We start from the raw sequence: 14230 nt of genomic DNA, 5'->3' as shown, positions 1-14230 counted from the left end.
GCCGGGGGCATCACACTCAAAACAATATCTTTCTTCCCACTCGCATTGCTGCAAGGGCCCTGGAAATCCCAGCTTAGGCCCTACCTGCATGTCTGAGGCACAGTCGTAATAACGCTGTATTATCTATTTTTGGAATTAGCCTCATGTTCCATAGGGCGCAGCCAGCGCGGCTTCATTTCAATGCGGTATAGTGCTTGGGGCCAAAGCTATAACCCCAAGACTCAACATAGACTTGATTCGACATGCATGGTAATCCGGCGTGCAGCAGGATGAGAAGCATTGGTAGTTTGCTCCGCTGCACCCAGCATCTTCCATGAAGGCGATTGACCGGCGTACTACCCCTTCGTACTCGACTTGGCCGCAATGGTCTAGAAACACTCTACAACAGACCATAATACGAGCATGCGATGCCGACATGGGAAAACGCATACTTAAGGAATCGCAAGCCACAATTCAGAGCATGAGTGCCACGTCCACGCAACCATGTTCACAGCACACAGCCTCGTGCTTCTCGCACTTGGTCTTGACACCGTCGTCGCAACAGCACCCTCCGAGATAATCAGAGATGTCGCCATCATCGGCGGCGGCGCATCCGGTACCTACGCAGCAGTGCGGCTCCGCGAAGACCTGCACAAGAGCATTGTAATCGTTGAGACGCGCCCCAACCTCGGCGGCCATACAAGTACCTACCGCGTGCCTGGCACAAACGCCTCGGTCGACTACGGCGTGCAGTCCTATCTCCCCTACGGCCCTGCAACCGACTTCTTCGCGCGCTTCGGCATCGCCACAGAGCCCTTTGCAGGCCAGCGCCTCACGCCCATCAACGTCGACGTCGAGACAGGCAAGCTGCTCGCAGGCTATACGGCTCCGAGTGCGAATGCAACCAACGGGGCGTTTGCGCGGTGGCTCACCATCACGCAAAAATACCAGCAGTACCTCGAGCCCGGGTACTGGGACTTCCCGGCCCCAAATGCGATTCCCGCGGATTTCCTCATGCCGTTTGAGGAGTTTGCGCAAAAGAACAATATCGAGGCTGCGGTGCCGCGTATTGTGACTATCTCGGGCGTGGGATATGGAGGTGTGAGAGAGCTGCTCACGTTGACTGTTTTCCAGGCGTTTGGTGCGGCACTGACGAAAGGTAAGTGTGTTCTTAACTCGCTCTATATGTATCTATGAGCTTTCTTCCAGTGTTAACGTGCAAACATATAGACCTGCTAAGCGGCACCCTGTTCCACCCCGTGCCAAACAACAGTCTTCTGTACGAACGCGCCCTCTCCCTGCTATCCAGCGACGTGCTACTTTCCAGCACGGTAACCAAGACCGTTCGCACTCCAGACCACTTTATCCTATCGGTAGCGCAAGGCGGCAGTGGCAAGAAATACACCATCAAAGCCCGGCGCATCCTCTTCACCGCGCCCCCTACCCCCAAAAACCTGGCGCCCTTCCACCCGGACGCCAAAGAAGCCTCGGCCGTGGCGAAATGGCCCCAAGGCGCCGAGTTCGTCGGCATCATCAAAGCAAAGTGTTTGCCGGAGAAAACGTCCATTACCCATCTGCCTTCGGCCGTGGTGCCTAGCAAGCAGCTCAAGATCAAAGACTGGCCGTACAGTTTGCGACTGGATTCTACGGGCCCCGCGGGCGAGTCGCTGTTCCGCGTCGTGTTCGGCGCAAATTACACCGTCTCTGCGGAGGGCCTCAAGGAGCTGGTGCGGAAGAGTGTGGGCGATGTGTTGCGCGAGGGCGCGGTGGGTAATGCTACTGCTGATCCCGCACACTGCGATGTCGACTTCAAGGCCGTGTCGGATCATACGAGGCCGTGGTGGCCGCAGTCGGCGGAAGAGCTGCGCAAGGGATTCGTGCAGGACTTGTATTCACTCCAGGGTTACAGGAACATTTGGTATACGGGGTATGCGTGGGGTGCGCAGTACAGTTCTACTGTTTGGGCATTCACGGACACTGTGTTGAAGCGCATGTTGACTGATTTGGACCGCCAATGATGTGGGCTTTTTCTTTCATCTCGTACTTGTTGATTGGAGAGACCACGGCAGATGGGCGGCAAATATAAGACGGGAGATTGAATTACGGATTTCTCCGAGGCTGCAAGATACATACACTGACAGACAGCGACTAGGCATCATTACCTCCGCCAAACACATCCCCTCAACTCCCCTTTGCCCAATTTCGTCTCAGTCAAAGCGTATGTTCATTCTTGCTCGCTCTCTCATTCTCCTTCACCTCCTTCTCTCCGCGGCGTTCACCCCCCTGCTTCACCCCCTGTCCTATTACCCCCTCATTCCGCATCAATACGAATACATACACATTACCACTTGCAACGGACACACCCACCCTTTCACTCAAACTGACAAAAACACGTGTATACGAGAAGACGTACACAAAAAAGTCTCTTCGCTTATGCACAATGCAAAATGCAAAACAGAGTCATGGTGAAAAGAAAGAAGAAAAGAGAATCTTAGGGGCGGCGTGCAATGCGCGCCAGCCACGTGGTATCAAACTCACTACTACCGAAAGAAAAAAAGCAAAGAAAAAGGAGCACGTCGAGGCTTTTCGAATAGGCCCAAACAGGCTGAGGTGAGAGACGGAGAAAAGAGGTCCGAACAGATTCCCAACCGATGAACGCACCATGTCTCTCCATGTAATGTTGCCAAAATGGCCAAATGAGGAGAAAAAAGTCCCGATATATCAATTCCACGGGGACCGATTGCTGTTTTGCAAGATCCGGAAATGCGACGGAGGCGATGCGCAAATACTCTTCTCCATGGATTGTTGACAGAACGGGCGTTGCTTCATGGAATTTCAAAGAAAGATGACACGGGCAGACTCGACACTCTAGGCGTGTCTCGAGATCATTTCCGGGGCCAACGGCATCCTAAACATGGGACGCATGGCTGCGGTTTCCATCCGCCGCTCTCCAATTGCCCATGACATTATTACTTTGATTACCATTTCCACTAGAATTAGAGTTACTAAAAGCTGGTTGGGTCGGCGCAATACCAGCATGCATCTCGCGTATGCTTACGCGACTTATATCGCCGGGGCTCCTCGTGGTCCGGACATGTTTCCAAAGAGTTGCTCCGGCGGTACGCGTCCTACGTTCCCTAGCCGATCAGGATAGGTTGTAGGGGCAGGAGAGTAGCCTTGTCGCTTCTTGCGGAACCATTCCATGATGATGCCAATGACGACGAGCAAGAAGGTGAGGACGAGAGCGATGGCAAGGCCGATGAGGACAATAGCCCAGAGTGCTAGGTGCTTGTCTATGACTAGTTAGCAAACATACCATGTCGTGTTGCATAGAGTAACTGACCCGACTTGAGGAAGAACGAATTGGGGTTCTCCACAAAGATGGAAGACAAGCTTCCTGGCTCCGACTCACCATCCTGTCCCTTGGTGGCAAGCAGGAAAGGAGTCAGTGTAGTGCCGTTGAAGAGCGCGGCAGAGGCAGTCCCAAACGAGGTGATGTTGATGTGACCCATGAGAAGAAGATCTTGGCCTGCGTCAATGATTTGTGAAGTGTTATGTGATTGCGACAGGGAAAGCACTTGGATACCGCGAATGTTGGTGTTGGCGCCGAAGATTGACTTGTCGGCCGGTAACCACTTGCTTCCTTCAAATCGCTGCAGGTAGGTAGAGCCATCGTCGGCTTGTCCAGCAGCCCAGAATTGGTCTCCAGCGCTATTGGCAATAGTAAGTGCAGTGACCGGACCTGGCAGCTCGCTGGCACCAGGAACGACGGCGAATGCACCGTTCTGAGAGTCAAACGTAAGGATCTTGGTCTCGTTGTTGCCCGACGTAAGGTTGCCAGCAATCAAAAGATTGTTGTCGCCAACCCATATCAGCGAAGAGACCTCGCCTTGAATACCGTTACCTGCAGTGTTCCACTGGTTACGCTCAGTGTTCCAGATGCAGAGCGCAGCACAGCTCAAGGCTCCAGCAGACTGGAACCGACCAGCGACAAAGACATCATTGGACTTTGGTCGAGGCGCAATGGCGTTGACACTGACGTTGACACCCTGGAGCGGCGGTGGCTGAACGGGAGTGAATTGATTTTTGGACAGATCGTAGGCGACGATGCCAGCAATACGATCCTTGTTGAGTTGTCCACTGATCATGCCTCCAGCGTACAGGATGTTGTTCAAGACGGAGACAGCAGCAAAGGTAGAGTTGGCATACAGCTCGTCGTTGAAACCGGTGATCTTGTTCGAGTCGTTGCCGTCAATGATAAGGACGTTGGTGATGTTCTCATTGTTGGAGCCCGTCGAAGCAAAGTGACCAGCAAGAATAGTCTTGTTCATGCCGTTTTGCTTATAAAAGGTGCCAGTGCGGATTCCCGTGGTATTCACATTCTGCTGATCAATAACGGCTCGCTTGCGTCGCTGTTGCTGTTGCTGGCGCTGTGCTTGGATGTTGGCAGGGAACGCTTGCAGCGACAATTGGTTTCCGCTGTCCAGCTCGGCCGTACCGCTTGCGAGGAGGGCGCCTGAAGATACAGAACCACCGAACCAACGATCACTTCCAGGAACATCGGCAAACGTCATAAGTCTACCCGACATGGCGAGGGAGTGAAAATCGAGGTTGTGTAGCCAGTTGCCACGGGAGGGAACCCAGACGGCGAAGTCGTTGACACTGGTGCTAGGATTGTTGCCAAAGGCGTTGACTTGGCTAAAGAAACCACTGACGGCAAGGACATCCTCGGGCGTGTTTGCAGTGACGTTGAGCGAAAAGGGTACGAGGTAAAGGACGACACCATCTACACCGGCTCCAAGAGGTTGCCACTGGTTGTTGACATAAGCGGCCACTCCGCGCAGGCCAGGAGCGTTGTTGTCAACCGTGTTGGTGAAGTTACCACCGACATACAGGGTGCTGGCATTCTGGAATAAAGTCATGACCTGGTTGTTAAGCCCCTTACCAGCAAGGGCGGTGGGGTCGGTAGCGCCCTGGCGTATGGAAAAGATGTTGTTCCTGCCATCGCTGGTGTTGAAGGATCCGCCAATGTAAAGATTGTCATTGTCTGTAGCCAAACTCGTGACAAAGGCCTTCTCCGCGGGCGAGAGGCTGGCGCCAGCGGCGTTGATGACGGAATTGGATAGGTCGTCGGCATTTACCTTCTGGCCAGGCTTATACTCAAAGAGACCATTCAGATTTCCAGAAGTGGCCTTCAAAAGTGTGAAGCGCACCCTTTGTGCCACAACAGTCAAGGGTCCGGGGGCCTGTCCAGCGGCGGGCTGAAGAATGACTCGCGGGGGAGCGCCACTAGTGGCATCAATAAAGCCGTTATAGACTTCGTCGTACTTGTCGAAGTTGTTGGTCTGCCAAAGTTCAGTGCTTTCGCTCTTACCGCCTGTCACGGCCGTTACGTTGACGCGGCCGCGGGTACCGCAAGTGCCGTCGCCCTGGCATCCAGGCGTGTAGATGGTGACTGAGTAGTTGCCAGACTGCTTGATGTCGGGAATAAAGGTGACGGTTGCTGCGTTGACGTCGATTGGGCTGCCTTGAAGAACGGTTGTAAGATACTCGGAAATGCTCTGATGTGATGGAGTCGTCTGCCATGTGCCCGTGTTGGTAGATTGTGACTTTGTACCAGTGGGACCGCAGTTTTTGGGTTCGTTGAAGTCATTGACGGCGTACGAGTACATGGCATCCTGGAAGAGCTCAATTCCATTCAGACCAGCGCCGGCTCCGTAGAAATCGGTAATGTCGATGCGGAAAGCGTTCATGCCGACCAGGTTGACAAAGGAAAACTCCTGGGCCGTGGTGTTGCCCTCGGGCAAGGGACATCGAAGGTCGCAAAAGGCCTTTTTTCCGGTGCTAGGATTGGTATAGGTCAAGTTCATGATGCCGCCATCCGGAAGTGCCGTAAAGTGGAATGTCTTGGTGCCTCGGCCGTCCAAGTTTGTGTTGTACAATTTCAGGCTGGTAGGCTGGAAACCGAAGCCAAAGTCGGCCCTCCAGAAACCACTGGCCCTATCGGCCATCAACCAGGTAGAGCCAGGGCCCTGTGTTGAGAAGTCGGGTTTGCAAGCAATGTTCTTGGGGTCGGTCAGTCCATTGAGACCCGAGCTTGTCTGAGCCGAGATGCGTGCGCTGGATATGGGAATGAGCTGCGTGTTGTTCGCGCTGACGACGGTCGAGGCATTGCCTCCCAAGCCGTTGAAATCCCCTGCGAATATTATGTTGTTATTAGGGGCGCGAGTGATGGCATGGATGGCGCCGTTGAAGCCGTTGAAAGAGAGATCCTGCCAGCCATTGTCCCAGATGAGGGCATTTGTCGAATTGCCGCCGGTCAGACTTCCACCGACATAGACGCGTCCAGCGTTTCTGTCGCAGTACAAGGCGTTTACGGAGCCGCTGAGGCCTTGGAGTGCCTGGATCTTGCCGTTTGTGGGATCCAGCAGGGCAATGCCACCGGGCGTGGGCATGTTGCCTACGCCAGTAAAGTTGCCTGCAAACATGACGCGCTCGGCGCCATTGATGGGCAGCGAGCACATGGCCTTGATGTCGGCGTCGGTGACGTTGATGGTAGCAAAGACACCATTGGGATAGCGGGACAGCAGGGCGCCATTGCGGCCGGGATACTGCTGGCTCTGGCCTTCGTACTGATATAGCGAGATTGAGTCAAAGTCTCCGGTGAAGGCTATGCGGCCTAGGTCGCCGAGGCTCAGGTGAGGATCCGGGACCTGCTTGAAGGTGATGGCGGCGGCGGGCGAAGCGATCAGCAGCGAGAGGGCGAGCTTGCCGGCCCCCGTGCGCAAAAGGGCAGCGAACGAGTCCCTCATGGCCGCAGTGGGTGGCGCGGCGGATGGAAAGAATACAGTGCCGATGCGAAGGAGTCGAGCTGGTTCACCAAGGAGACGTGGCCAGGGTCGGCAGCGGCATGGGCGGCAGCGGCAGAACAGCGGGAAGGCAGGCAGGTACAGGCGGCGAGGAGAGGGTTGGCGATGGCCGCGGAGCAGTGTCGCGTGGGCTGGCGGCGGGCGCGGTGCAGCGTGTGGCGGAAGGAGAATGGAGAATGGAGAATGGAGAGGCTCGGAGTTGGACGGTCCGTCTGTCAGTCGGTCGGTCGTGGGCGCGTGGGCGAGGCGTTGGGCGGGCAAGAGCGGCCGGGGGGGGAAACAGGGCTTGGCGCGCAGTGAATGGGCGTGTGGGCGGGCGTGTGGGAAGGGCGAGGTATTAGGTGCAGCGCGCTGCTATCTGGCGTGGGATGCTGAAACGAATGACTGAGGTGAGGGCAGAGGGCGCGGTGGGTGGAAGGATGGCGGCCGTCCCGCGCTGCTTTTTCGCACAGTACACGGGTGTTGTCAGAGACGGGCGTGGGTGGGCAAAGGGGGGGGACACGCTGCGGAGGGGAGACATGGCCCGGGTGGGCCGGGAGCGCGCCCCTGATTGGTTCGCCAAGCTGAGACTAGCGGCTTCGGGGCTTGCATGGACACGCCAGCCGTCGGGATGCGCCTGTGATTCGACAGGCGCCGCAAATACTTCTTCACCACACTGCTGCCGCGTTATTACGGCCACACTATATGTCGACTACCACTACCACCACCACCCTACACACGCCTACTGCTGCTAGTCGACGCGCCCCAGAGACCGGTCCGCCCGCGCCAGGAACGCGCCCAAGAAGGTGCCGGAGCTGCCGGCACCGCTCCCTCGACAGCCGACACCACCACGGCCATGCTTTTGCGCTGCGCCGCCGTTGTCTGACCTGGCCCACTTTCCCGACAGGCGCCATACACGTTATGTATAGATAGCGCTGCATCTGCCAATTTGCCTCTGGCCGCCCTGTCGCTGCTGGCGCGGCTCCGTGGCTGTGGGCCTGGGTACATGTGCATGTCCGCCTTGCACTCGTCGACGACACCACACGGCCAGCTTGTTTGGTCGCCTCTGCGCCGCTGCCCACTCACCACCACCGTCAGCAGCACCCGCGGCTTCTCGCCTGCCCCATCCGAGACCCTGGTCGTTTGGCATTATGCCCCAGGCCGCCCTCACCTGCGCCCACATTGCGCAGCGCTCGTGTCTGACATCACCCCATCTCCGCCGCCATGCCCTCGCCCTCTGCCACCTCGCCGTCTCCGCCGCCCGCCGTCGCTGTCTGTTGAATCATGTCGCCTTCTGTCTTTGCCCGCCATCGCAATGACGCAACGCTGCCACCTGGCCGCCCTGTCAACGGCAGACGGCGCGTTTCACATATCAACGAGGCCATGTCGGCGGCCCGGGCGTTGGCCCGCTCGGACCACCTTGAGCAGATCCCACCCGCCTCTACCCAAAAATACTCTCACGGCCGTCTCTTAGCCCAGGTGGAGAACGGACGCGTCCAAATTCGACCAGACGAAACCCCGACAAATTATACATTACTACCCTGCAACACATGTCTCACCGTCTATCCTTTACATCTAGATGTATCCAGCCATCGTCTATGTCCGCCGCGCTGGGCTGCCCCTAAACAAAACACCGCCCCAACCATAGTACGTACATTCCCGCCCCTGGCACCCTCACGCCTGTGCCTGGTTGCTCTTTTCCACATCCTTGTCCTTGTCCTTGTCCACAAATGCTCGCTCTTGGTCCATAGCCCCATTCAAGTCGTAAGCCTTGATGAACCAGCTGCTAATCAGAGCGACTGCACTGAACACCAGCATAACAATCCAGATGTATCTCAGCGCATACGTGTAGCTTTCCTTGAGCTGCTCCTTCATTTCGCCACCTTCCATCTCCTTGATGATCCGGACTAGGCCCGCAGCATCCTGGGAATACGCGCCCGCCAAGTCGGCCAGCAGAGGATATGTCAGCATCTTGCTCTTCATCTGATTTTGGAACACCACGCCGCCAATGGCTACTCCAAGCGTCTGCCCAAATACCCGCAAGAAGGAGAACATGTTGGCGGCGTACGCCTGGTCCTTTGCCGTTGCACTGGCTTGCACCCCCAAGGCCATAGCCGGGAAGAGGAGACCTGTTCCTAGGCCACCCACCAAGCAGAGGAACACCCATGCCACCGTAGACGTGTCAACTTTAATTACGATCAAGAGGCCCATGCCCAGTGTAGCAAGGAGCCATCCCAGGCTATTGGCCCACCGGTACGTGCCCGTCACGGCGATGGCGATACCAGTCACGATCGAGGCTGGCGCAACTGTAAATGTCCACGGGAACAAGGCCACTCCGGTGAGAATCGGCCCAAATTCCTTGACCGCTTCAAAGTAAAGCGGCAGGTAGTACAGGATCGCCCACAGTATGATGCCGTGAATTACCGTGGCAATGTAGAGGAGGCAAGCAGACATGTTCTTGAAGATCGATGTGCGGATGAGCGGGTTGGCGGCCACAAACTCAATGTACAAGACAAAGCCAACCATGCCGGCAGCCCCGACAATGAGCGGCACAAGCGTGCGCCACGAGTCCCAAGGATACTGCACTCCGCCCCAGGTGACGGGAATTAAGAATGATGTTGTAGACGCGACGAAGAGCACCATGCCAACCCAATCCACTTCACGGAGTTTAGCAAGGAAGCCCCCGTGCTTCTGGTTGAGCTTGAGGAAGACGGCGATCATGACAGCGCCAACGCCGATGAACGGAAGGTTGATCCAGAAAATCCACCGCCAAGTGACGTTTTGCGAGAAGCCGCCACCTGGAAGCCATTAGCCACTGGCATTGTATTGCATTGCACTATGACTACTTACCGAGAAGAGGTCCAGCCACAGTGCCGATCGACCACATGGCACCAAAGAAGCTGAGCCACTTTCCTCGCTCACGCAGAGGGACAGTGTCAACGACCACCATCTCTGTCAAGCAAATGATGCCTCCGCCTCCGACGCCCTGGATAGAACGGCCTACCAGGATGACGGTGAAGTTTCCAGCAACAGCGGGAACAATGGATCCTACAAGAAAGAATCCTAGACTAATATAGATCAATATCTTTCTTCCGAAGATGTGCGAGAACGATCCGAGGACCGGCTGGAAAATAGTCGATGTCAATAGAAACGAAGTCCCGCTCCAGAACGCTTCAATCGCAGATCCGCCTAGTGCTTTGGCCATGATCTGTATTCTGTTAATCATGGCCCTGAACACTTGAACTGTCATGGACCTACTGGAAGTGCGACTGATATCGAAGTAGCATCTAGAGCCGCCATGAGCGTTATAATGCAAAGACTACCAAAAGCAGCCAGGAAGCGCCATCCCGGGTTGAACCTTTCAACTTCTTGTGCCTCGCCCTGCTCAGATGCCGTTGCAGTCGCAGGCTCCGAGAGGGGTATCTGAGGCTTCGCTACGTCTTCAGAAGGCTGCAATAACGGACTAGCCATGTTTACTTCGAGTAGGATTAAGTGACCAGTGAAAGGGGAGAGCCCAAAGCTACGAGCAAACTGTTAAACAAAACGAACACAATGTCGCCAACGTAAGATGAACGAGAATAAAGCTGAGTAGCAAGAGATCTAACGGTCTGACTGATTGAGCTGCCACACCCACTACTTGCTCAGTATGCCAGGTCATCGTAGATATACATGCTATCAGCTCCCTTTTCAGCCCACTCATGCCATTTACCTTTGACGGACCAAAACCCCCATTTCACCTGTCGGGCGTATCGTCAGGCCCACCACAGCTCTCGCATATGCCGGCCCAACATTTGCGCATCTCGGACTAGCTAGCCATCAAGTAGCATCTCCAGCAGAAGAATCACACAACCACCACCGCAACTGCAACCCGTCAACCCGGTCCTGCACTTCAGCCTCAACGCCCACCTACCCACCCACTCAAAAAGACGTAATCAGCGACCCACTACACTTCTGCTTGGTAAGACCACACACGGCATGCAGTTGCCAGTGCTTCTTTCCTTCTGACTACCGATGGCCACGTCCCGCCAATTGCGTGCTGCCAGAGAAGATTTCCACCATGCGGCATCTAGAGCTGTGTGGCGCACATCGCGCATGTCTGTGTGTGCGTGACACGGAGCTACGTAGGATGACAAGGCTAACTAAGTACTTGGGCGGGGCGTTTATTCCCCCGATTTTAAGGCGTGCTGCGGATAACGGGCTGGCGATGCTGCGTAGCGGGGTGCTGGGTTGCTCCGAGAACACCATCACTACCAGTAGTAGCTGGTGACTTGGTTCGCTTCTGTGCGCTTTTTTGTCAATTGTGGATTTTTTTTTCAGGCAACAGGAAGTGTATGGAGGTATGGAGGTGTCGTTTTGTTGTTGCCTACGATAGCTTGGAAGGTTTTGTGCGTCGTGTTTCGTGCGAAAGAGAGAGTGACGCATTCCAAGGGGTTATATGAATGGCGCTGGGGAAGTCTGGGTTTCGTCTGTTTTTCTCTCTGGAAAAGAAAGGCGGGCGGTGTTGTTGTTCTAAGAGTAAAAGATAAGTGAGAAAGTGCAACATCATCTCAAAACACAAACTAGCGATATTCACTGCGTTTGCACGCTGAATTCACTTGTAGAAATAAACCATGGTGTGATGGGCAATAATAATAAAAATAGGTAGGTTGATTATGGTGTTCGCTATAAGCAGTATCCAAGAGGGGAAAGAAAGAGAAATAAACAGAGTATACAATACGCTATACCGATCCCACATCCAACATACTTCCTCTCTACCTCTCTACCTCTCTCTCTCCCTCCCTGCCTTTCGCATAACCCAACATTCATGCACGCATCCTTATCTTTACCACAGTTTCCCCCCCCCCCCCCCCACCCCCCACCATGTCTCAGGTACACCTCCACCACGACGCGCCCAGCACCGGAGATTTAGCAAGATCCGGCAATCATGCAGACATGTAGCTTACACTGCCAATACACACGTACATATACATATGCCACGAATTTCTCACTGGCTTAGCTTACGTTGTGCATGTGCCAAGCTGGATAGCTGCTTACCTGGTCAAGTGCACGTGTGGGATTGGTAGATGCATGAATGTATGTTGAAACATTAACAGGATTACGATAGTGAAGACAGTTAAGCATGACTATCACTCCTTCATACAAGTTACCGATAGAAGAAGATACGATTGATTTCATTCGATCTATTTATAATATAGATCCCATATCATGGCATCGTACGCACAACACTCTAGTTATGACAGCACCGTCTCCTTGGCTTCATGTGAGGGCTTCAGCGGAGTTTGATGGCACGTTGTCTTGGCTTCTACTTAGTACGTGATTCGCAGGGTTGGTACAAGTCCGCGAGGTACAGTAGGGATGGTATGTATATAGCTTGTCCCGCTGCAAGCGCCCGCTTACATGGAAAAGAGCGTCGAGGCTTCATCTATCCGCTGCGCACAAGTCCGAGGTCGAGCCAGAAATTCGCGACGTGCTCCGCGTACTTACGCAAAGCATCTTCACTTTCTTTTCCAAAAGATGCTTTTTCAGTGCTATGTCAAATTTTCTTCATCACTCCATTGCTCCTACAGGACACTTGTTGGGATAGAAGGCCGGCGAGCGGTGAAAGATGCCAACGCTTGAATGCAAAAAAAGTACGCCGCTACGTCCCAACATCTCCAATATGCTCCAAAGTCCGTTGATTACGCCGGCGCTTGTCAAGTCCCAAGGGCAAAAGGCGGTGCGCACGTGGTCCAAACACCCCGCTGTGCCGCTCATGCAGTGGCGTCGCCGCCCGCCCGCCTACCTCTTAGTGGACTAAAAACGCCAGACAATGCTAAAACAGTACAACATTGTAGCCAATCACTTTGTAATACAAATTGGAATCTAAGTAAGACGACTTAGATGTTTGAAATTGCAAGTCCAAGTATATTGTAGCATGATCTAGGTACACTACAACCATTGTTCCGTCTCTGTGACCATTTTGAAAGTTCTTCAAAGCCTCCCTCAAACCCGTTGTATCTATTCCAAGGGCTAATGATTGCACTTTCATGCTCCAGGCATATACATAGTCATAGAATTATGTGCTATTTCAACCATCGTCCCCGCCTGTATTCATTCGTTTCCTCAGGCATCCACAAAGCAGGCACCACCTCCTCCATCGGCAGTCCTGCAGCAGTCGTAATAGACACTCTGGAGATCTGGCCATGGAGGGCCGTTAGGATAGATACAGTAGTACTGTCCCATTTTAGGAGTTGCGTTCCATCTGGCCTTGCAGCATTCTGATGTTATACTGCGGCTGTTTCCGCCCTCTCGGCCTACGCAATAGCAGCCGAAATCTGCCTAGAAGCATGTTGTCAGATGACCATCTTTATACCACGCTCTGTAGGTAGAAGACCATAACAGATTATAACAACTGAAACTTACATAGGCTATGCCAGCGAACAAGAGCCCACTAGCTAAAGTGGTAAACTTCATCTTCGGCTCGAGAGCGTTGTGAAGCTAGTAATGGTAAAATGGTTGGATGAACAATACACAACGGGATGCTACTTTCTATCCTTTATATAATGAGGTATATTCTTAGATAAACCCTCAAAATATTTAGGCTAATTCCCTTATACAAGCTCAATGTATGGAGCTAGAATTGCAAGGCACTTGCGTCAGTACAGCTCCTTGGCATCAGTGCACTTTCTCGGCGTAAGTCTTGTTACAAGCGCTAGTAAGAGAGCCCTAGAAAATAGGGAAGATATAATCAAATCCTGCTTTTACTGTCCAAAAAAATGGCGATTTCATGATGAAGAATGGGTGTGGATAGAGGAGTATGCAGTTAGGGATACGTAGTGATTTTCTGTTTTTGTGCGAATCGGATTGGGGTATCACTTCTACTAATACATCGACAAAGTTGAGTAGGCTAGGGATGCGTAATGAGCGGTCGAGCCGAGCCGAGCGTACGACTAGATACGCCGTCATACAAGTACTATAAAGGCAGTGCATAGGACAACCAAAGACACAGATTGTCTTGATTGATCCTTACATAAGCTCGTACGATTTATCAATCGATCGATCTATGGCTCGCAACCCATCGCATCGCAAAGCTGGCTTACATGGACCACTTTTGACATTACCTACCCCAGAGACAGTAAAGTTCGTATACGGTGCACAAAGTACAATGTAATCAGAGTCATAAAATAATGCAACCTCGTATATTGATCTTGGGGCCAAGCGTAAGATCTGTCAGAGGTGCTAGTCTAAGATCTAAAGTCTGACAACATACGGAGGTGCCTCACAAAAGTTTTGTCCCACGCTAATCTCGGCGCTTCGGCATAACTCTTCTTGGCGCAACTCCCACCTTTGAGCTGAGTAGCTGTACGATTTGTCTGTATCTATCGTTACAATGTCTCCTAATACTGATCCTTACGACCCGCACC

The 14230-nt window shown here is 53.5% G+C and overlaps 3 protein-coding genes across 3 annotated transcripts; 1 reads left to right on the top strand and 2 right to left on the bottom strand.

Annotated features, from left to right (window-relative positions):
• Positions 1–475: 475 nt before the first annotated feature.
• Positions 476–1997, top strand: SETTUDRAFT_148528 (uncharacterized protein; the record flags this gene model as incomplete). The annotated part of the gene is made up of 2 exons (XM_008025388.1): positions 476–1138; positions 1210–1997. The coding sequence occupies exons 1-2, from the start codon at positions 484–486 to the stop codon at positions 1995–1997; spliced, it is 1443 nt and encodes a 480-aa protein (XP_008023579.1). The 5' UTR covers positions 476–483.
• Positions 1998–3042: 1045 nt separating this feature from the next.
• On the bottom strand, positions 3043–6791 carry SETTUDRAFT_106718 (uncharacterized protein; the record flags this gene model as incomplete). The annotated part of the gene is made up of 2 exons (XM_008025387.1): positions 3043–3272; positions 3323–6791. 2 exons carry the CDS (start codon positions 6789–6791, stop codon positions 3043–3045), a joined length of 3699 nt encoding a protein of 1232 aa, XP_008023578.1.
• A 1556-nt stretch (positions 6792–8347) lies between these two features.
• On the bottom strand, positions 8348–10459 carry SETTUDRAFT_168158 (uncharacterized protein). Its single transcript, XM_008025386.1, has 3 exons — positions 10086–10459; positions 9678–10035; positions 8348–9625 (listed from the first exon to the last, which is right to left on the bottom strand). The coding sequence occupies exons 1-3, from the start codon at positions 10296–10298 to the stop codon at positions 8502–8504; spliced, it is 1695 nt and encodes a 564-aa protein (XP_008023577.1). The 5' UTR covers positions 10299–10459; the 3' UTR covers positions 8348–8501.
• Between the last annotated feature and the right edge of the window lie 3771 nt (positions 10460–14230).

Source organism: Exserohilum turcica (assembly GCF_000359705.1).
Source record: "Exserohilum turcica Et28A unplaced genomic scaffold SETTUscaffold_14, whole genome shotgun sequence".
Classification (NCBI taxonomy): domain Eukaryota; kingdom Fungi; phylum Ascomycota; class Dothideomycetes; order Pleosporales; family Pleosporaceae; genus Exserohilum; species Exserohilum turcicum.
Note: the sequence above shows the minus strand (reverse complement) of the source record. Positions and strands in the feature narration are given on the sequence as shown.

Bases quoted from the DNA above. Each gene is read 5' to 3' on its own strand.
- SETTUDRAFT_168158 (XM_008025386.1), bottom strand. From the start codon at position 10,298: ATGGCTAGTCCGTTATTGCAGCCTTCTGAAGACGTAGCGAAGCCTCAG. The intron at 10,036-10,085 runs GTAGGTCCATGA...AACAGAATACAG, and splicing joins CGATATCAGTCGCACTTCCA to ATCATGGCCAAAGCACTAGG. The intron at 9,626-9,677 runs GTAAGTAGTCAT...AATGGCTTCCAG, and splicing joins TGTGGCTGGACCTCTTCTCG to GTGGCGGCTTCTCGCAAAAC.